We start from the raw sequence: 26,449 nt of genomic DNA on the forward strand, positions 1-26,449 counted from the left end.
AAGGTAATTGGTCGCTTCGTATAAGATAAATATACAAAACTCGAGCTGTGTCACTTACTCTTCATCCCAGCTGGGTAGCACTTTTTATAACAGTCTTCGGCTGTTCGGTGGATGTTCTCGTTGCCTCGGCAGCCTCCGTAAACAAACTGCTTGCACTGGAGAGTCTTCGGATCAAAATAAAACATAGGGAACGCTCCTCTGCACATTCCCGTTACGGGCGGTTGTGTGCAACTCTCTGGCGTTCGAAGAGGAGGAGAAGAATGAAAGACTAAGATGAAAGCAACGCTCGAACAAAGTGTATCAACTTATTCATAGTTATTGTAACAAGATTCTGACTGGAAAAATCATCATAAATCCTGCTTAACTAAGACGTGATTTTATTAAAATCTGAAAAATACACTCGTTTAGGATATAAAAGACATTGCTCCACAAAGTTCAGTAAGTCACATCTGTGAGGAAAGAATTTATTTTTGAACGCTGAGCCTGAAGAATGTCTACCCTGTTCGTCTCTGTCTCTGCTTAATTTCCCTACCATGTTGTACCGTCGGATTCAGTATCGGGGTACGGAATAACGTACTGGTCATAATGAATAGAATGGGGGAAATGGGAAAGGAATTCCATATTTTAGATCTGAATAATCAGAGTAGCTGAACCTTCACTTCAACCTGTAGACAGATAAATCTTTAAGTGTACCTCATAAACATCCAAAAGGCAGTGGTTCAGTTATGAGACAGGGAAAAAAAAGCGTGGAATTTTGTACAAATGAAAGTCACCCCTACCTATTGGCAAGAAATAAATTAATGAGTAAGTGGGAAGGGTCTTATTCAACTCTTAACAAGGAAAGCAAAATCTCTGAGCATCCCCTTAATTGAATGCGCCACTGAAAGACCAAAAATGTACCATTTATATCTGCAAAAATTGTTAGGACAGCACAGTCAGCTGTGAAGAACAAGAAAATGGTTGTGAAGAGTAGAATCACCTGCACAAGAGTACAGTAGGACAAAGAGAGCCTGAACAACATTAGCAAAGAGGAATAGGAAGAATATATCTGCTGAGGGGAATCAATAAAAGCAGAGGAAGTGGCAGATAGGGAAGGAATACATTGTATTCATGTAAATACCAAGAATATAGGCAAGAAAGTTCCCGAGTTCTTCAGAAAGAAAATAACAAGGAAAATCAAGGTAGTTTAGAAGATCTCTTCCTTGACTGAGCACTGAGAAATCCCTACAGATTCTAACAGAGATGATCATGACGATCCAGGTTCCTTGTGATGAATACATGACATGTTCTCAATTCTTTTGATACAAAGTATGAGAAGCAATAGCTAAAAGCATGAAAACACCCCCCTTCTCAGGAACAGAGGATGTTTTTATGCATTATTTCTATAAAAAAAACTTGATAAGAGCAATAAACACAAACTCATTATTCAAAAGTTTACAGAAAGGCTTAGTTGTAGGTGTAGGTATGGTTGAGACTAAACAAATGAGGTCGTGCTTAAAAGGGTGGCATTTTCAAAAGGACACTGAATGTAAAATCATTCATTTGAGAAAGAAGCACTGTGAAAGAAAAGAAGATGCCTGATCCATACTTTGCTAATTACCACTACGCCAGTGGCTAAGGCCCATAACCCTGTCTAATAAGACTTCAAATACGGACAGGGCCAAAAGTTCAGAGAAGCGCTAAGAATGAGATTAAAAAAAAGAGAGTAGAAAAAGATTCTGTAAAAGCAGTCTAAGAATGAGATTAAAAAAAAGAGAGTATAAAAAGATTCTGTAAAAGCAGTCTCAGAATGAGATTAAAAAAAAGAGAGTATAAAAAGATTCTGTAACAGCAGTCTGCATGTAAAAGGCATAAATCAAATATAGACGGTTTTATGTCGTCTGCTCTAGTGCACGTGGAATTTAACCCTAAAACCCACCACCCACCACCATTTGGAAGGAATAAAGTGTTAAAATACGAAAAAATGTAGAGAATGTGCCGTTTCTAAGAGGTAAAAAAAATATATTTTTTTATAAAACAGTGTACTGTCTGATCATTTTAGATTACTTTATTTTCCTGTCTGATCATTTTAGTCTGCTTTATTTTGTCACTCATTTTACCAGTATAAAAAACTGATAAACTACGGTATGAAAAAATCATTTCTCTAATCCCTCCTTTGTAAAAAAAAAATCCTGCACACGGCCCTGGAAACTCTTACTAATAAATGAAAATCATCTTTAAAAACTTCAATATCACTGCCATCTTGTTAATTAGAGACAATGTAACAAGTAACATTTGCATGGTGAGTTACGTTAAAGAATGCTTACTCACTATCAAGTTTTAAAACATCACTGGAGATAGGTGTTTTTTCTGTAAGTGTTGGTGAAGGAAGTGAAGGCTCAGTAACTGGAGGTGGAAGTTTTGCTGTTGGCGATATGATCATTGGATTTTCTGTTTTTGTTATGTTACCTATCACAGTGCCTAATTCTACACCAGCGTCTGCTATTGCTGGACCTGAAGTTCCATTCTCTGAAACATTCGCAACAGCGGGAAACACTGGTTCTATGCCAGAGGGAAGTTCTGCATCTAGAACAACATCAAGTGATCCCAAGGAGTTTTCTGGTGTTTCTAATTCTAACATAACATTCTCTGCAGCTCCTTCATTTGCTTTTGGATTTACAGTTTCTTGATTTTCAGTCTCGACAAGGGGTGCTGCCAGTGCTGCCTGGGCCACAGCATCTACTGGGATATCATCATTTCCAGAAGACTGGACTGAGTTTGCGCCATCTGCTGAACTTGGAATGTCATCTTTTGCCAGAGCTTGGTCGTCTTGCTTTTCTAAAGGGTCTGAGATAGCAGACAGTTCTTGGGGAACTTCATTTTCAATAATATTTGGACTGTCAACACTCAGTTCTTGATGAATTTCACCTTCTAAAATGCTGTCTGGAATTGCAGGTTCATTTCCAGTTGCACCTTTAATACCTGGCAATGCTCCTGGAATCCCAGCAGGTTGACTGCCTTCTGCATGATTTTCACTCATTTGTACACTTGGCACCTCAGCTTCCACTGGAACAGAATTAGGCACCTGGTCAATACTGTTTTCTGGTAAACTCTCTGACTCTTCAACCATAATTTGCTCTCCTTGGCTCTTCAGTGGCAGCGGAATTGGTAAGGTCTCCACATCCTGTGATGACTCTGCAACGCCTTTTGCTAATCCATCTGTGTCTACTGGAAATCAGAAAAAATAAAGTTCCAAATCTCACGCCAGGAAAGAGAGTGCAAGAGGCAGATCTTGTTTGCTGTTGCTCGAATAGCAGTGTTAGCAGCGGCTTAAGGAATCAGAGGCTCAGCATAGCCATGCACTGTAAAGCTTGCACTGCAATCTTCTGCAGGGTTAGAGGAATCATGTCGGCATTCTTCAATCATTGTAAGTAATCAGGGTTAGAGCTGCAATCGTCTCAGTAATAATGTCTTCAGCCAAGCAAGTTAAAAAGCATATCAATTAAGAAGACTACTTACCTTATGGAAAAATTCATGGCAAAGCCTTTTTGCATGCAAAGGTACAAAGCAACGCATTGCTACACTATCTGCAGTAAAGGTTCGTAAGTCAAAACATGTACGGTTTTATTCCTCTGAGCTGGACACGAGATTTACTCTTGTCTCACAGGAAGCAAAACCAGAACTGATCATCCTGGAAGGGGCAGGAAATCTCAGCCGCCTGGCCGAGTGAGAAAAGGGGCATCGTCTAGATGTTCATGAGATAAAAAGCAAACTAAATCCAGCAGAGCAGGGAAAAGTAGGGCAGACCCACTAACTATTCTGTTATCACCTGAGGCGAAAATTGATGATGGCTTTTGTTTACTACCATTGATAGTTAGAGAGCATTTAAGAAAGATGATCTTCTTCTTTTCATATAATCGAACTTAAAATACGATATTCATTATCATTCCATAACCTACCCCGTTTATGCTGACCCATAATCCTGCATCTCATTCTCCAATCGACTAGATGCTGCATAATTATGTTCTATAAAAATCACACTAGAGGAACTAGAAAACAATGCCTTGACTTACTAGATGAAATTAATTAAAAGCAGAGCGAAAAATAGCCGTTAGATCATTCTATCTATGCTTGCTATGAAATCTGAGCGCCTTAATTTTACAGCACCTAAAGTATTTCAAATATAAAACAAACAGCGAATTAAATTTCAAAACCTGTGTCTCTCAACTTCAACAATTCATTTGTTATAAGTCAACGTACATGACGGTCAAATAAACAGATTTCTTTAGGGAAAAAAATATGTTCTCACTTGGAATTTCGTGGCCACCTTCTACCGGAGGCATCTTCGCCATCGTCACCTCATGCCCACGATGGTGGTGGTGGTGGGGATTCTCAGACGCTCCCTTAGCGACATCTCCAACAGCATCTGAGGGAGAGTGGTCGTGACCTCCCTCATCCACTACGCCAGCCGGAGGAGGGGCAGCCTCAGCAGGGCTTTTCGGTCTCGCCTCCCTCCTCGTAGTAGTAATCGTAGTAGTCGGCATCCTCATAGTCCTGCTCCGCTCCCGTCGAATGGTGGCCGTGGTGGTGGTGGTGGCTGTGGTCGGACTGAGGGACGGGATTCGACAGGACGAAAGTGACGGCAAAGGAAACGGTGACAGCCAGTAACAGGGACAGGTGTATCTGATGGCAGAAGAAGAGATGTGATATGAAGGGCTTCAAAACCTCTCTTTTTTTTTTTTTTTTTTTAAATATATTAATTTCATTACATATATTATTCCCACATTCGAATGATACAAGCAATGAAATTAATAATATATTAATCTCGTTACTTATATTATTCGAATGTGTGGAAAGAGATGTCTCTAAAGGTATTGCTGTTAGATAATTATCAGTTTTATTCCCTTATATATTGTCCTGCTATATTCATCGCCATGTTTCGAGACAGGAGGCAAATAACTAAGTTTCTTTGTGAGATACATCATTAGAAAGCTGTTCGATGTCATTTTTCATTCATTTCTACGTTAATTCACTACGGGGAGTCAGATTCACTTTCTAAGAGTCCTTTCACATATTCACATAAATATATATATATAATATATATATATATATATATATATATATATATATATATATATATATATATATATATATATATATATACACACATATGTATATATATATATATATATATATATATATATATATATATATATATATATATATATATATATATACACACACATATATACATATATACACGTGTATGTGTGTGCCTGTGTACATACAATCACACAAGATTTCCAGTGCTCTATGGTGTATGTAAATTATCTAGCGTGATCTGATACACTATCTTAAATCATAAGAAGCCTGACATACATTTAAAATGCAAAACTGAACGTTTAATATCTCAGTTTCACTCAGAAGCTATATATATATATATATATATATATATATATATATATATATATATATATATATATATATATATATATATATATATATATATATATATATATATATATATATATATATATATATATATATATATATATACATATATATATATATATATATATATATATATATATATATATATATATATATATATATATATATATATATATATATATATACACACACGAGCTTGTTGGCACACGCTACACGCACTGGAACCCAGCGCTTCTGTCTCCCTACCTTCCCAATCCCCTACCTACCCCACCCCGACCCAGGGCGGACAAACAGGTTTGCAGGAGGAGGGTGAATGTCTCCCCTACCTACCCCGCCCCCACCCAGGGCTGACCAACCGGTTTGCAGGGGCTGGGTGGCTGTGTCATGTCTCCCCTACTGTGTCATCCGGGGAGGACAAACGAGATCCACTGAATTTTATCATTATAGAAGATATATATATATATATATATATATATATATATATATATATATATATATATATATATATATATATATGAAATAATTCCAGTTTTCTGAAAATTCCATCCATGAAGGCAAAAGGCGTGCAGTCGTACGCACACTTACAACTATACACATATTTGTGTGTACATATCTATCTGTGAACCATCTCGCCCACTCCGTGAAACTCGGCATTCAATTTCGGCAGCGAGCCCACACTGGCGAGTGCTGCTACTACACTCGTGGGGTGAAGCCTTGCATATCTTTTCACAAACGAGACGGTCAGGATGACAGAGATCGGCGCCTTAAGCGAATCAGGACCATAAACTTCGGCTCTTACGCAACGTAGCTGCTCCAGCCCAGGAATAAATAAGAAAGGTCAGACATTAATGCCGGGCGCGATCGCCCGCCATTTAAGGACAGGGTTCCAGAACGCCACCTCCTCTTGTCGTCATCTCGGGCACCAGTGCCCCGCGCTGAATCTTCCATTGGAAGAGAGAGTACTTGGTCTCTTCTGTGCTCTCTCTCTCTCTCTCATATATATATATATATATATATATATATATATATATATATATATATATATATATATATATATATATATATGTAATTGTAATATGCAATGCCCTCTTAACTTCTCGAATTCTTTTTTTTTTTTTTTTTTTTTTTTTTTTTTTTTGGATATGCTTGTCACTACAGAAGCCGTAAGATCCAAGCGCAAGATCTTACGGCTTTGCAGTGATAAGCATATCCAAAAAGCGAGAAGAATTCGAGAAGTCAAGAGTGGATTGTGGCTGTTGCAATTACATATATATCTGGTAAAAGTGACCAGTGGATTTCATTATTATATATATATATATATATATATATATATATATATATATATATATATATATATATATATATATATATATATATATATATATATATATATATATATTTATTTATATATATATATATACACATGCTGTACCTCGCATCAGAATCGAACATATCTAAAAGAAATAAAAGTTATTATTTGTAGATTTCTAAATATAAGCTGTGAGGTTTAGAACAACAAGGAATGAATGTAAGCCCAGTGAGAGGTTAGAATTGTTATCGTAATCGATTCAATTGATGGAAAATATTTCAGACAGGTGTCTTTAAATCCAAATGTGCCTCCGTTCACCAAAGAAGTGAACAGAACGGGCATAAATCATAAATAAAGTAAATATATATGACAGGACTCGTTCTCAGAATTTCGAAAAATTCTGTGTAGGAATGAATCACATGACACGATTTATTGCTCTGGCTTCACCTAGGCTTTTAAACATTTTATTGCGGATGATCCAAGGACAAGCTGATCTGGGGTGGCAGCAGCTTAATCACAGTTCTGTATTTATGACGTCTGTTCTAGACTTCCTCTGGTGATCATAGCCTTGTAAAACGAAGACACTGTTGCGTAATCTCACGGCAAACCCATTTCATGCCTGCCACATTTACCAACCGGTTTAGCTGCCCTCATAATACTTCTAGTAACGAACTTTTCTCCTGGAAAAGTGAGCCTGCATCAACGCTGCCTCTTGACTGACGCCAAGATTCAGTCATGCCATGACTAGTAATCATAATAATATGTTTATGAACACAAAGGTTACTGCATTCTTGGATGCCTGAGTATAACAGCATGTATGTATACGTGTATGAAACTGCATATGTGTATGTATGTGTGTATGTATATATATAAGGTGAAGCGAAGGGACAGGCATCTTGTACATAAAACAGTTGATTGGCCGACGTTTCGAAACGTACTTTCCAGTCGGCATTTTCAAGGCTGAAACCATTTTAAGACACTATAATAGTTTAATTTTACACTTAAAAACACTCATATAAATCACATTGGAAAAAATAAAACACAGAAAATCACTACAAAGTATGAGATGAAAGATAAATAGGAAAACAAATTCAACACACAGCTACACACAAGAACCCACCCGAGCAGTGGACGTGAGGAGACTGAGAGAAAACATTTAAAAAAACAATGACAACGTGTCTGTAAAACATCAAATTAGTGTACAAACAATTGCGTAGATGACAACTGGGTATTTAGGGTTGGGGCTGTCTTTTTTATTACAAGAAATTCTAAACTGCCCAGGTCAATATCATTGTAAACTCTTCCAACAACTTTGAAGTCTTTGTATTCTATGTAATATAGGTTTTACACATTTTGGAGTGATTTCTTATGTTGGAATGTTCAGGGGTGGACAGCCTACTGCCAGTTCTAAAACTAAGCCATTTGTTTCAATGCACACACACATACACAGATATATATATATATATATATATATATATATATATATATATATATATATATATATATATATATATATATATATGTATATATATATATACATATATAATTCGATCTCCAAAAATTCCATTGCGCCTCTGTTGACCTAAACAATTAACTATGTACTTGGTAGTTAATCGTGTGCTATGGGCCATAGCCAGGTGGGGTAAAGGCACTGTATAGTGCCCTTATCCTGAAAGAACTACTGAGAAGCGAAAAAAATTCCACTCACTGATGCCAACCCCTACAAACTTTCATGCGCATGAAGTCATGTTTTTCTATAGATAAAAAGATAGATAGACAGAAGCCAAAGTATCCTAAGCATCTAATGTTTTTAATGGTATTTCTATAAAAAGACAGCTCGAGAAAGGAGTGGAACCGTATTGTTACGTAAAAAATAAAACCCCAAGTTCAGCCGTATCAGCAGAGTAGGGTCGCCCTTATCAAATCTTATCGCTTGTGACAAGACCACTCCAAATACACTTGGATTCACACTTATCAAAAGCCATAATCTGAGGGTCGCACTGAATGTAGGTTTCCTTCGTAATCACTTTGTCTGTTCCTTCAATTTGGAAATGTTCATATATATATATATATATATATATATATATATATATATATATATATATATATATATGCTAAAATGTGGAAAATAAAGGCTATATTTCAGAGACCAAACTGCCTGTCTCCTCAGGCAAATAGTGAATTCACTATTTGCCTGAGGAGAGAGACAGTTTGGTCTCTGAAATATAGCCTTTATTTTCCACATTTGGGCATTTCTATGGGCTCCCCTATATTTGATGGAATTCTGTTTTAACAGAAAATATTTCACAGTCATATATATATATATATATATATATATATATATATATATATATATATATATATATATATATATATATATATATATATATATAATGTACATACATATACAACCCCCACACACACATATAAATATTATATACATACAATATATGAGAAAGGAGAAAAAGAGCCATAATATTTATGACAGTTTCACGAAGCGACTAGTAACATGTTAGTTTTACCACACCAGAGTTCATCCACCATTCAGTAGGTTGAGAATGAGTGTGGCAATGACATGTGTTGTTATTCTCCGTGGCCACTCCCGTTAAGGCAAAAGGCTTCATGCTGCAGTCTCCAACGGTCTTGTATGTCTGTTGGGCCGGAGTTCAATTCCCCCGGCCGGCTGATGAAGAGTTAGAGGAATTTATTTCTGGTGATAGAAATTCATTTCTCGCTATAATGTGGTTCTTGGATTCCACAGTAGGACTGTAGGTCCCGTTGCTAAGTAACCAATTGGTTCTTAGCCAGTAAATAAATATATATATATATATATATATATATATATATATATATATATATATATATATATATGATTATAATCACATTATCACGTGATCTCTCTCTCTCTCTCTCTCTCTCTCTCTCTCTCTCTCTCTCTCTCTCTCTCTCTATATATATATATATATATATATATATATATATATAAATACATATATATATATATCTAAATATATGTAAATATATATATATATATATATATATATATATATATATATATATATATATATACATACATATATCTAAATATATATATATACTGTATATACACGTGCCACATTATCTGTAAGGTACAGTCCTCCGCTCACGTTTGCAAGGTACATCATTAGTACCTGACCTGTCTTCTCCACCGACTGACCGAGCTGTGAATGGGTCAGCAGGGGTCAAGAAAGGGCGGGGCCAACCTCATCCCTAGAGACTTGTCGAGAACCGGAAACCTCTTCCTTCTGACGTCACGTCACTCACTGAGCGAGAAACCCGACATTGCTCCCGGTGATGGTGACGGTATGTGAAGGTTCATTTAAATCCCACTGTGCCTCTGTTGACTCAAGAAGCGTTTGAAGTATTTGGTAGTCTGTCAACCGGTAATGGCGGAAAAGGGCTCTGACTGTGACGGTTTGTAACGAAAAGTTTACTCGTTAAGAATCAAATATGAAACCGAAAATGGCGTGATAATAGATATATACATTTATATTTATATGTGTGTGCACGCGTGTGTGTGTGGGTGTTTGTGTTTGGAAATAGAGTCGAAACCGGTTAGGACCAACACCCAGTCTTTTATTTTTCACCTGTGGTAATGTGAGATCGATGAATCACGAGGTAAGGTGGTTATAATCATATATATATATATATATATATATATATATATATATATATATATATATATATATATATATATATATATATATATATATATATATATATGCATGTGTATATACATGTGTATGTATATGTATACATATATATATTTGTGTGTGTACAAGACAAAGCTGGGGCGATTACAACTCGCTTTTATCATGCATGCAAAGATAGCCAGTATGTAATTACGTACATTACTCTACATATGAGACGATTATATAATGCATGTTTTCCTACACACGAGTGCTGTGAATACGAAATTCTTTCCTTTTTATAAAGGAATGAACAGCAACTTGGGAGTTTGAAATTTTTCACCGTTTGAACAAATGCGGCTAAAACTGGACACAACACTGATGTTATTGGCAAGGTCCAACGCCTTTATTCGAATGCTAAATCACTGCATAAAAATGTGCTTCTCTCTCTCTCTCTCTCTCTCTCTCTCTCTCTCTCTCTCTCTCTCTCTCTCGATATATGTATGTGTGTGTCTAATATATATACAATATATATATATATTATATATATATACAATATATATATATTATATATATATATACAATATATATATATATATATATATATAATTCATTCGGATGAATGTATAGCTACTCATGGTCAGGTATACATACTCTTTAACAATACATGCTTGGAAGATACATTCAAAGGCAGCGAGAGTACAGTAATACGTAAATTGTCTGTAGAATGGCAACATCGCCTCTCCAGGGATTGGGAGTACCTCAATGAGGCCCCCTCCGTGTGAATTTGATTGTATTAGCAACGGCTGTTGAAAGCAATGCTGTCATTTCTGACTTTGGAGTTGGATTTCAGGTGCCAGATCGAGTTAGAACAATTGCGAAAGTATTCTGGTTGTCGAAATGACCAACAAGAGAGAGAGAGCTATATTATACTGACTTCCAGTCTTCACTATTTCACTTACGACGCATTAGATGAGATCAGAAAGACTAAATCGGAGTAAGGTTCTGAATTCGATAGTTGTAGTAATGAAATCTGCAGCAGAGAAATATCCCACGTGATTTTTAATACATCCCCTCTTGTGTCATTAAAACGTCAAATTCGACTGGACACCGTCTTGTTTATATTCCTCCTTCTTCTTCTTCTTCTTCTTCTTCTTCTTCCTTTCAGCATCGATGCTTTTGCTACTTGTTTTGATCATCTGAAATCAGGCTTTAAAGACATGCTCTCGTTAGGCACGCTCTCAAACCTGTACTTGCATATTCAACTAGAGTAAGACCATGAGACAGACACACACACACGCACACGAACACAGAATGGGCTTCTCCCGTTAGTAACACAGAGGCCTTAACATGATCCATATGTAAGTATATGAGAATGTTGGTAATGAGAGGAGCCATTAAGTAATCAGCATGGCTATCGAGAAGGGAATATTTATCTCTGAATATTACGCTCAGAATAGTTTATCAGCGATCTCTCCTACTGACGCCGGGCAGTATGGCTAAAAAAAAAAAAAATTCTTTAAATGCCATGTGGGTTACATAATGCGAAATACCCCAGTTTGCTCAAGCATACCATTTCTTGTATTCAGAGTCAAACTGGGTATTTTATTAGCCCAGTAGATCCTACCTGCACAGCTTCTTTCGAATATTTCATTGGTCTCTATAACCTAAATGGCCTTTTCAGTACAAAGAATAGAATACAGATAATCCCAGAACACTTGTTAAATAGGTAACTGATTACAAGGACTAAAATTATCATACTGATTTCAAGTACTAAAGCCTTCAAAGTGTACTTCCTCAAGGACTGTATACTAGATAATAATGAATTCCAAGAGCTATTCTGTCACAGGACAGTCTTGCACTCCTGCAAGTGGACAGTAACGAAAAATCAGTCCCAAAGTTCTTTAAGAAAAGATGTAGAAGAAGAGTTACTGCTGGACAACAGAGAGAGAGAGAGAGAGATGGGCATCTTATTTTCCATTTGGCAGTTTTCAACTCTATCCATCAAATAATCTCTCTCTCTCTCTCTCTCTCTCTCTCTCTCTCTCTCTCTCTCTCTCTCTATTGCTACCCTAGCTGTAATATATTGCCATTAGCATGCAGGGAGGCCTTCCAACCTCCAGTGTTGCATATCAAGTGCGTAGGTATGGTCTCTGGTGGTAATGTAACATAAACAATGCCTACCATATAACAAGACTTCCTTTAATTGAACCGCTATCACGTAAAAAGACCTCCTTTGCTTGAAACCCACCATATAACCAGTGTAAATCTTGCACAAGAGTGCCATAATTTGACTGTGCAATAGAAGCTAGCGAGAGTTTGCTCATTCATGTGAAGAGTTTTCCTCCCCCCTTGAGTCACTGTTGAAAAGTCAGTTGGGGAAAGGAAACGCAAGCACAGGCGAAAACTTTAGACAGATACATAAAGCAGTCTTTGAGAAATAAAGGTAAAATGCGCATAAACCACAATAAATATACTACATGTCTTCTACTGTAGTCTTATACGAGAACGTCTTGGACCAGATGTTAGATAATACCTACACTGAAATCTTTCATTCATAGTTTCACCAGGCGAATCCAAGATGGCCATACATGCAAATATATTGACCGCTTGTTCTTTTTTCATTAGCACTTGAAGCCTCGTTATCTACTGACCTTTAGTAAGGTATTAATCAGTTTTTTAAGAGATGAAAATTATTGCACATGTAGAATCTACCAGTCACATTAACTACTCGATTCCCTCAAACATTTACGATACGCTGACCACTATAACCCTCGAATCCGAAGAAGAAATTAATGAAGATGTTCTGTCTCGTTTAGTGGGATTCGAACTCTAGCCCTACAGAAGTGGTGTTATCATCACTCATTAACCTACAATCCATCGTGACGACTGTTACGGATGCTATCACAGATAATAAAGGAGTAAATCTGACGGCGAAATAACCCATGGGATTGAGACTTCTGAATCGTAGGAGAAAGATACTATAATGAAAAATCTGTGCCTATAGTATAAAAGGTATTTTACGATCCAAAACAGACCTCATAAATTCAGCTACCTCTAAAACACCGACACCAGTCCAGCAGTGGTAATCCAGTGGTATTTTTGAGAGCAAATGCCAGTGGGACAGGTAAGGCAGGGAAAAGGGTTTCAAGAGAAGCGAAAGACATCTCTGCTACTTCAAGTGAGGACGTTGACAAGAACCAGAAAAATACGGAAGCAGGGGGAGAATCCTCATGAACAGAAGAGATTCACGTTTGGTCAATATATTTGTATGTATGGCCATCTTGGCTTCGCCTAATGAAACTATGAATGAAAGATTTCAGTGTAGGTATTATCTAACATCTGGTCCAAGACGCTCTCGCATAAGACTACAGTAGAATACATTTAGTATATTTATTGTGATTTATGCGCATTTTACCTTTATTTCTCAAAGACTGCTTTGTGTATCTGTTTGAAGTTTTCGTCTGTGCTTGCCGTTTAAAAATATAGTTTAACAGAGCAAATGTGAGTGCGTAATCATCCACATATTCTTTATTTCCAAAAATGTATTTAACTGCGTTTTCTTTCCTCGACCACTACAGTGACGCACTTTCTGTTCCTAACAAATAAGGAAGACGTTTAATGTCCTAATTCTTGCTGAGAAAACACGACCAAAATTCCCAAAGTCTCAAACAGAATAGATATAAGGCGCTATCTCAGGTGACGTATATATATTGAATGAGATTCAGTACAACAGAATGACTTCCTACAATCCTACAAAATCAGACGAAAATGAAGTTCCATATGACATTAAATACTCGATAACATGCTGAGATCATATTAAAACTCATAAAAGTAATGATAATTAACCAAGTCGATTAGAAGTAATGAAACTGGGCGAAATGTGTTGACAGACGATCTGAAACACATTGTGGGAGAGATGAATCGTAAGAAGGGACAGACCGGGTGCGTTCAACCCAACCAAAAGATAAGACCTTCACTTTCCACCCTCGTTATCTCTACTGATAGCGTATCCACAGCGGAGACTTTGTTCCCCTCCCCACCAACCGCCCGCCCCCAACCAAAACAGCTCTTCCAACGGCGGCGAGAGAGGGGGGGGGAAATGATTGCCAGGTACGGGTAACTTCACTTCACCTCCCTTGCTTAATGTTATGGTCGACGTGAATGTAACGGAATAATGAATGGCAAAGAGTAACGCTTGTCTACATACTTCGAGACTCTCTCTTCTGGAAGCATAAAACAGCTTTGCGTTTATGCATGCATGCATACATGGTTATACTTATGTTGAGGCATGCATGAGTATAGGTACATTTATTAGTTTTAATCTTCTGCGTGTTATGCATGTATGTACATGTACTTTTTCGTGAAGTCAATTTATGCAATTTTCAGAATAACAAATGGTTGGAAATTTGAATCTATAAAACGGTCCAAACTAATTTTAAAAAACGACTCGGTTGAATGAGGACATCAAGACTGCATGCAAGAGGGATGGAAGATTGAACAGGTATTCTCTCGACAAAATTAGTGAATTACTAAATCATTCTCTTTCTCACGTGGTTTTCCTGTTTTGTTTTTTATCAAACACTATGAATGTACCCTTTATCTTATCGAGCGAGTTTCTTACAGTACGTTATGCAGCTGGCTACAGCCGTGGGTGTATTGTGAAGCTGTGTTATCATTCACAATATTACTTCTTTATGTCCTACATTTCAACCTGTACTTTATACCCTTCAAAATATCATTCGGTGATTCGGTCATTTTGCGTCTCTTTCTTTTATTAGTCTGCAAAAAATTTCCCACATTTTCATTATAAGATATGTCTTTTCCTGTTACAGTAAAATGAAATATTAATTACACTGATTTACAAAATGAATCAGAATTTTAGTAGCTAAATAAGCAGGCACATTATGCAAGTACCTATAAATAATATGGCAAGGAGAAAGACATGAGACCAAGATTGAATGGTGCTTTGAATACCCACACTTTCATATATGTCATTTCCTGTTACAGTAAAATGAACAAATAATCAACCTGATTGACAAAATGAATCAGAACCTTAGTAGCTAAATAAACAAACAGGCACAGTATGCAAGTACCTATAAATAATATGGTAAGGAGAAAGACGTGAGGCCAAGACTGAACAGTGCTTTGAAATGTGAACCGGATTTAATAAGGGCAGAAAACCTGATGGAACTGGACAACCCGACGCCCCTGCCGACCCCAGGCTTAACCTTAAAAGAAAACGAGGAAACGTCAAGGGAAGGAAGAAAGGTACGGATCGACCAAGAAGGAAACTATAGACCTTTCTGAATCTGGAAGATAGAGAGGGTATAGGCGTCGAGAAAAACTGGAAGCAGGAAAAGAATTCCGAAGCTTGGCTGCAGAAGGAAAGAAGGTTACTGTACAGCCTTAACGCCAAACAAGAAGAACGGCAAAGACCTCATTAACGCATTTGGAAATACAAGTAAATCCACCTTTGTAAATATAAAACACAAACTCGACGTGAAGTTTTATATAATAAAAATCGATGAAAAATTTGCTTGTATGGAAAATCCTTTACCTATGCCAGACAAAAGATCGAGCTCGCTTGAACAGTGGAAGGGAAATGCCCAGGACCCCTTTCTGAAAAGTCTATGGTGCCCCATTAACCTAGTGGTTAGCTGACCGGGAAGGGTAGTAGCTAAGATGAAGAAAGATATGGAATTACCAGAATCTTCCATGAAAGGCTTGCTAATAACTGGAAGGGTAGCATTCTCTGAAGCCAACTCCTCTGAGAGGGAAAGGCGTATGATGAATATACATAAAACACACTTACCCTACTGCACATAATTAAGGCAGAAATTTATATGAAAACGAGGAAATCTTATCCATACCAAAGTGTGGTTCCCCTGAACACCGGCGTCTTTAGGATTACTGTTATCTGATACTTTATCAGTTAATTTGACAATTTTCTTCTTTGAATGCCGAGACCAGAGAGCTGCCTGGTGACATTCGATTCTTCTTGAGCTGAAAAGTCACTGCCACTTCTTACAAAGAAGTGCATTCTCTTCATTTGCACCGGTGTGGAGTGATTATTAACATGATGAAAGAGGGCGTTGTTCTCATCTGTGAGTCCAATACCCTCTAGGCATTCATTCATTCTCACACTTCCCTGACTCAGTAACCACCTTAACTAGTTTGAACTAAAGATTCTGCATCGTCTGTCCTTTCCTAACCGGTTTGATTCGTTCTGCAACGATTTTCAACAGGCAGTTGCACAATTCGCATATGTAACTGCGCGTCTCTCCTGCTCAATACCCTTCCGTCGAACTAAACAGTAATAATAAAGAGAAAAAATCTCCTCTGCTATGAGAGGCAACCCTAAAACACACGGCACTGTACAGGGTTCTCAACTTGGGAGGACTTACGGAAGGAATTCGATAATCAGCAGTAAGTTGGCGTCTCCCTCTAACATGCATGACTCTGCGTGAGCAGCATTTCATGGTAATTAATGGTTTTCGCATGTCAGACACAATGGGTCATTATGCTTTCAGGTCTGCTAACGAAAGCGCGAGCCAAGCCAAAGTATACAAAGTATGGCTGGAATGCCGTAGCATTAGGTTGCCATGAATGGCTATGTCGTGTGAGTTGTGGAGTCTTAAACTGAAAAATGTGATCCTTTAAATACGGATCTCTCCTGTTCTGGAAAGTAGGTTAGGTACCTCACCAAAATCCAGTTGGTTTCTGCCTCACTCCAATACGATACGTTCAGCAGCTCAGGCACTCATTATATCACAACAACTTCAATTGATAATGTTTTAAAAGACTAAGTAACACTATACTGTAAAATAATTCATTCATAATAGCTAATTCTTTTACTCTTTTCATGAAACAAGTGGACAAGACTGTGATAACACTATACTGTAAAATAATTCATTCATAATTGCTAATTCTTTTACTATTTTCATGAAACAAGTGGACAAGATGGCTTCGTGAAATATAGATGACGATGAAGTTTTTTATTTGTATGGATATACAGGCGCAGGAATGGTTTATTCTGGATTTCATGTTTATCATGAAATGTGTGCCAGAATGAGAGACCTTGGGCCTAACGTATGGCTCTAGGTGGCAGTCGTACAGTTAGCCAAGTTCTCGAGAACAATGGTCACGGTGTCAACGAAAAGAAAAGAACTACTGTGCTGAACTCCAATCTAAGAGTGATTCTCGATACGACAGAATCCAAAGTAGTGCCATTGTTCATTGATCTCACTCTCGCCTCACCTCTCGTTCTTTTACCACTCTACTCAAAGAGGCTTCTTTATAATAATTTCTAAAGGTATTATTTTGGTCCCTGATCTGGTGAGCTCGATGCGAGAATTCCTTTCCCCAAGCGAGTGGCTTTCTTTCCTTCTGCTGCCTAGCTTTGTTAATCTCTTTCTGCTTTTGTTTTTCATGGTCCAAACAACCTTTCTTCCTTCAGGAGTCTGATCTGTAGCATCCTTCGTGGTTAAGACCTACCCTTCTTCCTATTTTCTTGTTTTCTTTGAGCCTGGGCTAGAAAAGACCATTGGAGAACCCCAGTCCCACTGGTCTTTGCTCTGAAAAAGCTAACAACTGTGTTACTCTTGAGACAGAGAGAATCTGATCAACGTGGCAAGAAAACCAGTCATAGACGAGCCTCTCTATAGGTACAGAATTGAAGTTCTTTATAAGACTGGATAAATTCTGCATGCATCTGGCAGCACTACTCTCGTACAGGTAGACTTTACCAAGATCAAGCTACCACCCTTTTTGGATATGCTATTCGAATTATTAATTATTTTTTCTTTATATTTAAATCCGTATTATGCAGAGAAATAAGGAGGACTTTGTCTCAGAAGCTTTATAACACACAATCACCCAACCGCCCCTCCCCCCCACCACCTTCAAAAGAAAGGTGTTTAATTAACCTCACCAAAATCCTCTCCATCATAACCATTCGTTTATATGCACCTTCTCGGTCAGTGTTGAGGCCCATTCCAAAAGACAAAATACTTTCAGAACTAAAAATATTTTCAGATCAAATAATATTGTAACGTTTGTGTTTTATTCTGCTAAAATTTCCCCTTCTCACTGTAACGTTTTCTTAATCTTCTCCTGACCTTTTTTTCCTTGCCAGTTTATCTTCGCTCTCTGTACATGACAGATCTTTTCAGCACTATCGAGTCAGACTTTTCTGCTTTGCAAAGTTTCTTCTTACTCTTTTATTCCTCGCCCATTCGCCCTCTCCCACTCCACATAACAAAAATTCCTCTCTGCCGTTTCTTATTTTCATTACACACTGAACATCACCAATTTCAAAAAGGTCACCAAATTAATAAGAGCCCCGCCCACTTAATTATGAATTGACAATTTTTACTTGTTTCTCTCCCAAAATAAGCAAGTGTCTTAGTGCCTATCATGACTTACTCTATAAAACCCATTGTTATGTTACCTAAAATCATCGGTGGCATTTACCACAAAAATGAATGAGTACACTTCCGTCATTCATGCCAATTTTCAGAGGTTCGTGGAGTTAATTCCATTTGTTTACACTTACTAATGTCCTCGTTTACACACTTTTTACAAACATTTTAATAGGTAAACAACAGCTTTGATAACATCTCGGCGCTACCACCAATCCTGTGACATTTCATTCATGCACGCCCCTTTACAAACTTAGCCCTTATTCTCAGCTGACTTCTAAATGTATGTTATCATCTTATATTGGATAGGAATTTCAATAAATCATGGTACTCCTGTGTTTATGGGTCTTCTTTACAAACTTAGTCCTTATTCTCTGCTGACTCCTAAATGTATGTTATCACCTTATATTGGATAGGCACTTCAATAAATCTTGGCACTCCTGTGTTTATGGGTAATACTGCAATGAAATACTGCATGGCTCTGCCCGTCTCTCCCCTTTCCTTCCATAGCCTTTGTATTTTCAGTTTTCCTATGAAAGAGCACATTTTGGAAAGGCGAATGAGTATCAGGGATTAATCTTTTGTACATAAACATCTAATATTTCTATTTCGGGCATCATTTCTCGATGCTCAAGGTCAAGTCTAAGTTTCGACGTATTAACTGTTGAGAATTATGAAGGATTAACAAGAATAAGAAAATTGTGAGGGTAACGCAGTGAGAAACAGTCCAACCAGCTCCTTCCTGACTCAGGTGTACACTTCAGACGATGTCATTGATGACACGGACCAGCCCTGACCCAGAGCCTAAGAAAGTTCTGGACATCTGAGATTTTCTTACATATGCACCCGACTCCTAGCCATGAAACTGCCATTTCGACTGTCACCTTCCATCTGCGTGACAAATTTCATACAATGCCACCCCGTACGCTGACAAATCACTCACATTACACTGGACTGAAGGTCCCAAGTGACCTAAGTTTCAGCGGTTCAGCCGTGAAATGATCACAGATAAATTTCTGGCTCTGTTGCTACTTAGCACACTAAATCTTAGCACTACTCTCAGTGCTCTTAAGTAAGCCCTGTCCACACTAGCGGGCACTGCCCGACGGGCAAACACTGTTCCCATAACCCGTTCCACTATACTGACCGACTGAGTATGGAGCCAGAGCGATGAGATTGTCTGGTAACACTGCTTCAGATGCGAGAGAAAATATAAAGAGCTGCAAGTGCCCGACGGGCATGCCCGCTAGTGTAGACAGGCCATTAGGCAATGCCATGTAAATACCCTGAGCCAAGGCCTGTGTTCATGAGAGTTAAAAAGGGCAAGCAAGCCCAGTCTTTATTCGGTTCTATGACTGCGAGACACAGAATAACTTTCCTTCACATCTTTGTACCTCACTTGACATGACTGAGATTCCAAAGCAAGCAGTCAGCTCTCAAAAGACTAGTTTTGCATGATCCCATCTTTGGTCTGAGGTATTGGACTGTTATTTGCTTAATTTCGATTGCATGTCCTCTTTGCTATGTTTCAGTTTCTGACGAATCACTGAGGTGTTTTGACTCAGATCTGTCCTTTCAGATTACTTTATGGGGTAACCACAATGCTGAAAGTGCTTGTCTTAAGAGCAGAGGCCAACGGGACGGCAACTTAACAGAACTGTCTAGCCCAGGGCCGAGAAAACTAAAAGGAAGTAAATGCGACAGAACTTGACCACGAAGGAAGCGAAAGACCTCTTTTTAAAAGAAGACTGCCATGCCAGGGAATTGTAATCAATCAATTAAGCAATCTTAAAGGTATGAAATATGTAGAAATCGGGAAAAACAGAAGCAGGAAGAGAATGTCCCAAGCGTGGCTGCCGAGGAAAAGAAACAGTTGCTGAACGCGAAATCGAGTTGATCCTTGGTGTTTAGTATGCAGTGCCAAGGCTGCTGTCAATCTGTCCTTGGTACGTATAAGGCTTCAAAAGTGTTCATTATGGTTCGAACATAAAGGCTCAGCTTGTAAGCGCTGGGCATGACCCCATTCGTACGAAGGGCGCTCATGTCTGTTCATTATTCCGTGCACATACCCCTTGTTCACGTATGTGAGCTTAGGTTTGTGAACGTTGAGAATGACCTTTACATATGCTGTACTACACTTCTGTTTTTATACCCTCTTTTCATGACGCGACAGTCAAATGCCCTCTCTCATATTTCATTTTAAATGTAAGAGTCGGTGTCATTCCCTCGAAAGTGTTTAATTTCGCTAACATGATTTACCCCATTCCATTTTATTATTATTCTTGGATTCAATCGGTCTCTGTGGGATTTCCTACACATCTACATACATAGTCTTTGAAATGTGTACAGTGTACCTCTCCAAACGCTACCCCTTCATCGATGAAAGAATGAATGATGCCTTAAGTCCACCTGAATTTGAAGAAATGCAACTTAAATTTCCTGATAGAGATGTTGGAATTCGGTGTGAAAAAATTATATGCTTCATTGTTTTCTAGGTAGCCTAAAGATTTTATACACCATGAGTCTGTCTTGCAATATCACGTTCCACGGTCTTATCAAGAGAAGGGTAACGTAGAAGAATGAACTAGCACCGGATTGCCGGGGCTGTATCCTCCCAGAATTGTAAGATTTCAACACTGATAGGGCCCCATGTGCAGGCGTGGTATTTTCTGGTTTCCTAGATCTTACATCTTGAGAGTAAAGTTATCGAACAGTTTCAACTTGCTCTTGGTCCCTATTTCAACTTGAAATAATTCGTTGTACAACAACTGTCATGTCTGACCCTGAAAGACCCTAAAATGGATCCTTGTGTGACCCTGAAAGACCCTAAAATGGGTCCTTGTGGATAATACACCTGATTAGCTTAAACAGATAGATCAATCGTTCAAAAATCACGATGACCCAACACAGCGTTTCCTCAGACCAGTGTCCAAAAGTTTCCAGTAAAATTCCTGTCCTTGTGTCAAATGATATATATTTCCATAGCAAATATTTGATTAACAGTTCTCAGATTAATTGGCAGACTACTGTCCAAATGACAGCTTCGACATTTCCCGTGTTTCATTTGTTTCAAATATTCAGAATTCCCTCTCTGGATTCATGCATGAGACGTATAGACGCTTCCAAGCATTCTAAAGCCATTTACACATGCTTTGTGGAAGATACCTGATTCTTACAAACAATTATCTGACACCTATTCTCAAGGCACGCTTGCCTACCTCAACTGCATTCTCTAAATCAGTAACTTTCCCAACATCCTTTTTTACACTTTGATTGGGTTATGCTTTTATATACCCTACCCTGTCCTCCATAGCTTCTCTGAAATTATCATTCTGGTCCTCATAACGTGTTAATCTGTAAACCTTCTCACGTTTGGGGGGGTTTCTATCTTTATCTTTTTAGTGACTTCCTTTCGTCATCTATGGTCGTTTAGGGTGTTATTATTCAAGAAGCATCGTCGTCACTCCGTACCACGTCTGAAACCCTTAAGCTTTCCTTAAAATTCCAGTCCGTTCTAAAGTTTTATCACTCAAAACTGCCCAGTGCCAGTTACTAACTCCGTCTTGAAATTGTTTGCTCAAAATCGTTCATTTTGAAATGACTTTTTTCCACTCTCTCTCTCTCTCTCTCTCTCTCTCTCTCTCTCTCTCTCTCTCTCTCTCTCTCTCTCTCTCTGCCCTAGTGGGTTTACGTTTATATTCCAAGCTTCTTTCCTCTCTCTAATGCAACCTTGTCCTCTCACTTTTCCATGTACGAAATCATTATTAGAAACACGCCAAGCCACTACTATCCACAATATTCCATCAGCATACTTCCCTGCCTGGCAACATAACAAATGGTAGAAGTTACCAGGGACACTGTTGGCGAGATTCCTTTGGAAACGCATAGGAACCATTGGTGCAAAGCTTGTTGACCCAAGGCTCTTACAACATAATATAGCTTTTAAGATTATATGGAGATTTGCTCTGGAAAGGCACATATTGTTCATTTGCTTATCCAGTAGTTAATCAAGCCTTGCTAACTAAAAATGTAGTAGAAGATAACATAGCCATTTGGAACCTCACCTTATGAGTCTTCATCTTGGTGGTCTTCAAATTTTCAACCCCTCGGGGTCGCACAAGAATGTCTTTCCCTTCCTCCTAATTTCGATCACTGCATCGACGTCTGAGTCTTTTCGTGCACACCCACAGTATTTAAAGGCATCAAAAGCGAAAGAAAGAAATGATTATAAGAAAATAATGGATGACGGGGCCAGAACGCGTATAAATTCCCTCTTTCCCGTCAGAGGCCGCCGGTCGACTGCGCCTCGGCTCCTCATACAACCGATGTGTTTTTTTTAATTGGTGTTTGGAGGATCCCGGGTGATTTTGTAAGACGCGATTGTGGGCAAGAAGACGGATGTATAGCCTCACACCATAAGGTCCACACCGTCATACATACTTCATGGGAATGTCGACCTTTGCTTCTGCATCGTTTTCCCCAGAGACATCTTCGTGCAACAAGGCTGGTTTTTTCCCGTAAACGATTGTGATTTTGACCTCTAATGAAAATACTATTCTGTAGGGTTATCCACAGCTTCTGCGACTGATAAGCCAATCACAATTTCGTGACAGCGTGATAACGACCTTTCTATTGGAGCAGATACATATCCTTGTAGCCAATGAGATCAGAGTATGCTAGGACCGCACTCATTATGATTGGGCACGAAAAACTTGAAGCAAAATAACTGATAGGATTTTGTAACTTATCAGTTCAGCACTCCCCACCCCTAGGCTACTCTCTCTCTCTCTCTCTCTCTCTCTCTCTCTCTCTCTCTCTCTCTCTCTCTCTCTCTGGGATAATCAGCAGTGATAAATTAGTCGATAATCAAGACAGATTTCAGGTCAACCTCCCTAATCGTTTGCACACATGGTGCAGTACCTTTACCTTTCTTCGAGTGGTTTTCTGATACTCGGTTATAACAAAGGCAACACAAAGTGAATGGAACAAGCCACCTGAGAATATTACACTAAAACATGTCGTAAAAACACGTCGACAACATATAGCATCCATATCACAAACAGATTGAAAACAAGTCAACGACCATACGTGGACAACGGTATGAACGTGTGAAGCATTTATTGGTCGTAACCACCATCAGGTCGTTGAATCGTATTCAGTCTGTTTGTGTGATAGTTTCCGAGTGTTTGTGACATCTTTAGAGCATTCCTGTTGACGAAGACGCCATTGTGGTTCTTACAAAGGTAGACGACACCGACCGTTTTCTCCCAAGAAAATGTAGGACTACCTAAGAAACATGAATGTTCCCGAAGGTTAAGTATACCTTAGTTTTACCAGACCACTGAGCTGATTAACAGCTCTCCTAGGGCTGGCCCGAAGGATTAGACTTATTTTACGTGGCTAAGAACCAATTGGTTACTTAGCAACGGGACCTACAGCCTACTGTGGAATCCGAACCACATTATAGCGAGAAATGAATTTCTGTCACCAGAAATAAATTCCTCAAACTCTTCATCAGCCGGCCGGGGAATCGAACTCCGGCCTAGTGAATGCCAGTCCACAGCTCTACAGCTATCCTTAGAATGAAGATCACGGTCAGAGTTACAAAGTCATTAACCTTGGTGTCCATCGAAAGAACCATGTGGGTTGAATACACGAGAGAAAAAAAATATGAAGCCCAGTTCTCTTCTTATAAATCAAAGCATACGACCAAGAATTCATTTATTAGCTAAATCTGTAAGAGACCGCATCGCGGTCTTTCGAGCGCACGTGCGAGTGTGTGTGTGTGTGAGTCGTCCATCGGAGGAAATAAGACAAAAACGAGAGCATTCAGTTTTCTCCCTCTCAAGGAGCGCAACTTCTACCATACAATGTCTCCGTCTGTTTCTCCCTAACCTTTGCTGTCTCGATTTATGTACAATCACCACTACTTGCATTGCCATGCGAGCATTCCAGTCATGTACTCATAATGTTCCACCGAATCTTCTGAATAAACTGTATGCATGTTTCTGTTTGCGAAGACGCCAAAGCGTCTCGCCATTTCACATATATTATGCTACTGCAGTGTATTCATTAATCTGTCTCGAAAAAATTAAGTATACCTTAGTTTACCCAGACCACTGAGCTGATTAACAGCTCTCCTAGGGCTGGCCCGAAGGATTAGATTTATTTTACGTGGCTAAGAACCTGTTGGTTACCTAGCAACGGGACCTACAGCTTATTGTGGAATCCGAACCACATTATACCGAGATATGAATTTCTATCACCAGAAATAAATCCCTCTTATTCTTTATTTTGTAATTATTTACCTCCCTCCCTGTCCCTCGAAACTCCTTCTCTTTCTTTTTCTTTTTTATATTTTCTTCCTAATCTGGGAGGGAATTTTACTCATAGATGCAAGGGGGCCGTGGAGAGAAGGACCAGCTCTTAGAGGGGGAGCGTGGTAATAAAAAGGTTGAGAATATGACTTGTCTTATTAATTCCACCTAATGTTTAATGACAGCACACACTTTGTTTGTCAACAAAGTAAGAGGAATAAGAACAACTACATTTGTTTTCGTTTATACTCAGTGAAATGAAAAGAGTACTTAATGACAGAAAATGTAGTAAAAATAAATGAAGAAAAATGAAACGTATGCATTCTTTATTTATAACGTGAAGTAAATGAATGAGAAGTTTCTCATAGAATAAGATCTCATATAACACGACACAGTGGACGGTACCCCAAACTCATGGTGAGGGCCACTACATGGCTGACTGTGATTTCACCATCCTCACTGTTGGTGGGACAGTGAGGGTAGTGAAATCACAGTTAGTGCTGTAGTACTACTGTGCAAATGCAGTTTAATGAAGAAAAGCATCAGAGCCACAAAGGGATTAAAAAGGTAGGAATGAGAGATTGAACTGCAAACTCATGGTATCATGGTGAGGACCACTGCATCGCTGACTGTGATTTCACCATGGGGCAGTGAGATAGTGAAATCACAGTAGCGCTGCAGTAGTTCCAACTGCAGTACTACTGAATGAAAATAAGGCCAAAGTAACCCTACAAACCCGTTCAGTAATGCCTACAGTGTACCACGTGGGGTGAACTGACGGCACAGACATCCCAACCAGCCAAGGGGAATGTCCCTGTGGATCCCCTCTAAGAAGATCTGAATTCCTCCGAGAAGTAATTCTGTTTGGGATCTATTTCCATCTGCGGAATTTTATACCTGTTGAATGGAATGGTATGGAATATAGAATTTTCCCGTTAATTTATAAAGAAAAATATATAGTTTTCTTTATAGTTCATCAGTTGTTTATTCACCCACATCCGTAGTCACGAAACTCACCTCTTTGCTTTGTTCTAGATTATTTTTTCTTTCGTCACGTTTTAAGTTTTGTGTTTTTTGAGTCATTTCCACCTGCGGTTGTCTTTTACTTTTCGCATATTACCAGGTCTGACTAGGCGTGGATACCTTGCTTTCTCTTGTTGCTAGTGACAGTAGTGGTTTTGTTTTGTTTACCTCAATATGTTTCCTGTATGTTCGATTTTGCTTTTCTATTATTTTATGTCATATCATTTCTATTTCTGTAATGCTCTCTTAATTATCATCTGTGGTCGGTAAGAGGGATTT

The 26,449-nt window shown here is 38.5% G+C and overlaps 1 protein-coding gene across 15 annotated transcripts in view; it reads right to left on the reverse strand.

Moving 5' to 3' along the window:
• The window catches only part of LOC136827599 (axotactin-like), a 73,141-nt gene extending 49,978 nt beyond the window's left edge, over positions 1-23,163 (reverse strand). For 13 of the 15 annotated variants that reach the window (XM_067085129.1, XM_067085155.1, XM_067085090.1 and 10 more), the window contains exons 1-4: positions 22,895-23,163; positions 4,289-4,662; positions 2,311-3,207; positions 59-235 (exon numbers count right to left, since the gene is read on the reverse strand). In XM_067085129.1, the coding sequence (XP_066941230.1) occupies positions 59-235; positions 2,311-3,207; positions 4,289-4,529 (1,315 nt within the window). In that variant the 5' untranslated portion in view covers positions 4,530-4,662; positions 22,895-23,163. The remainder of the gene's footprint in view (positions 1-58; positions 236-2,310; positions 3,208-4,288; positions 4,663-22,894) is intronic. The other 2 variants (XM_067085135.1, XM_067085123.1) reach the window with 1 other exon arrangement.
• Positions 23,164-26,449: the final 3,286 nt, after the last annotated feature.

The sequence above is a fragment of the Macrobrachium rosenbergii genome, chromosome 3, assembly GCF_040412425.1.
Source record: "Macrobrachium rosenbergii isolate ZJJX-2024 chromosome 3, ASM4041242v1, whole genome shotgun sequence".
Lineage (NCBI taxonomy): Eukaryota > Metazoa > Arthropoda > Malacostraca > Decapoda > Palaemonidae > Macrobrachium > Macrobrachium rosenbergii.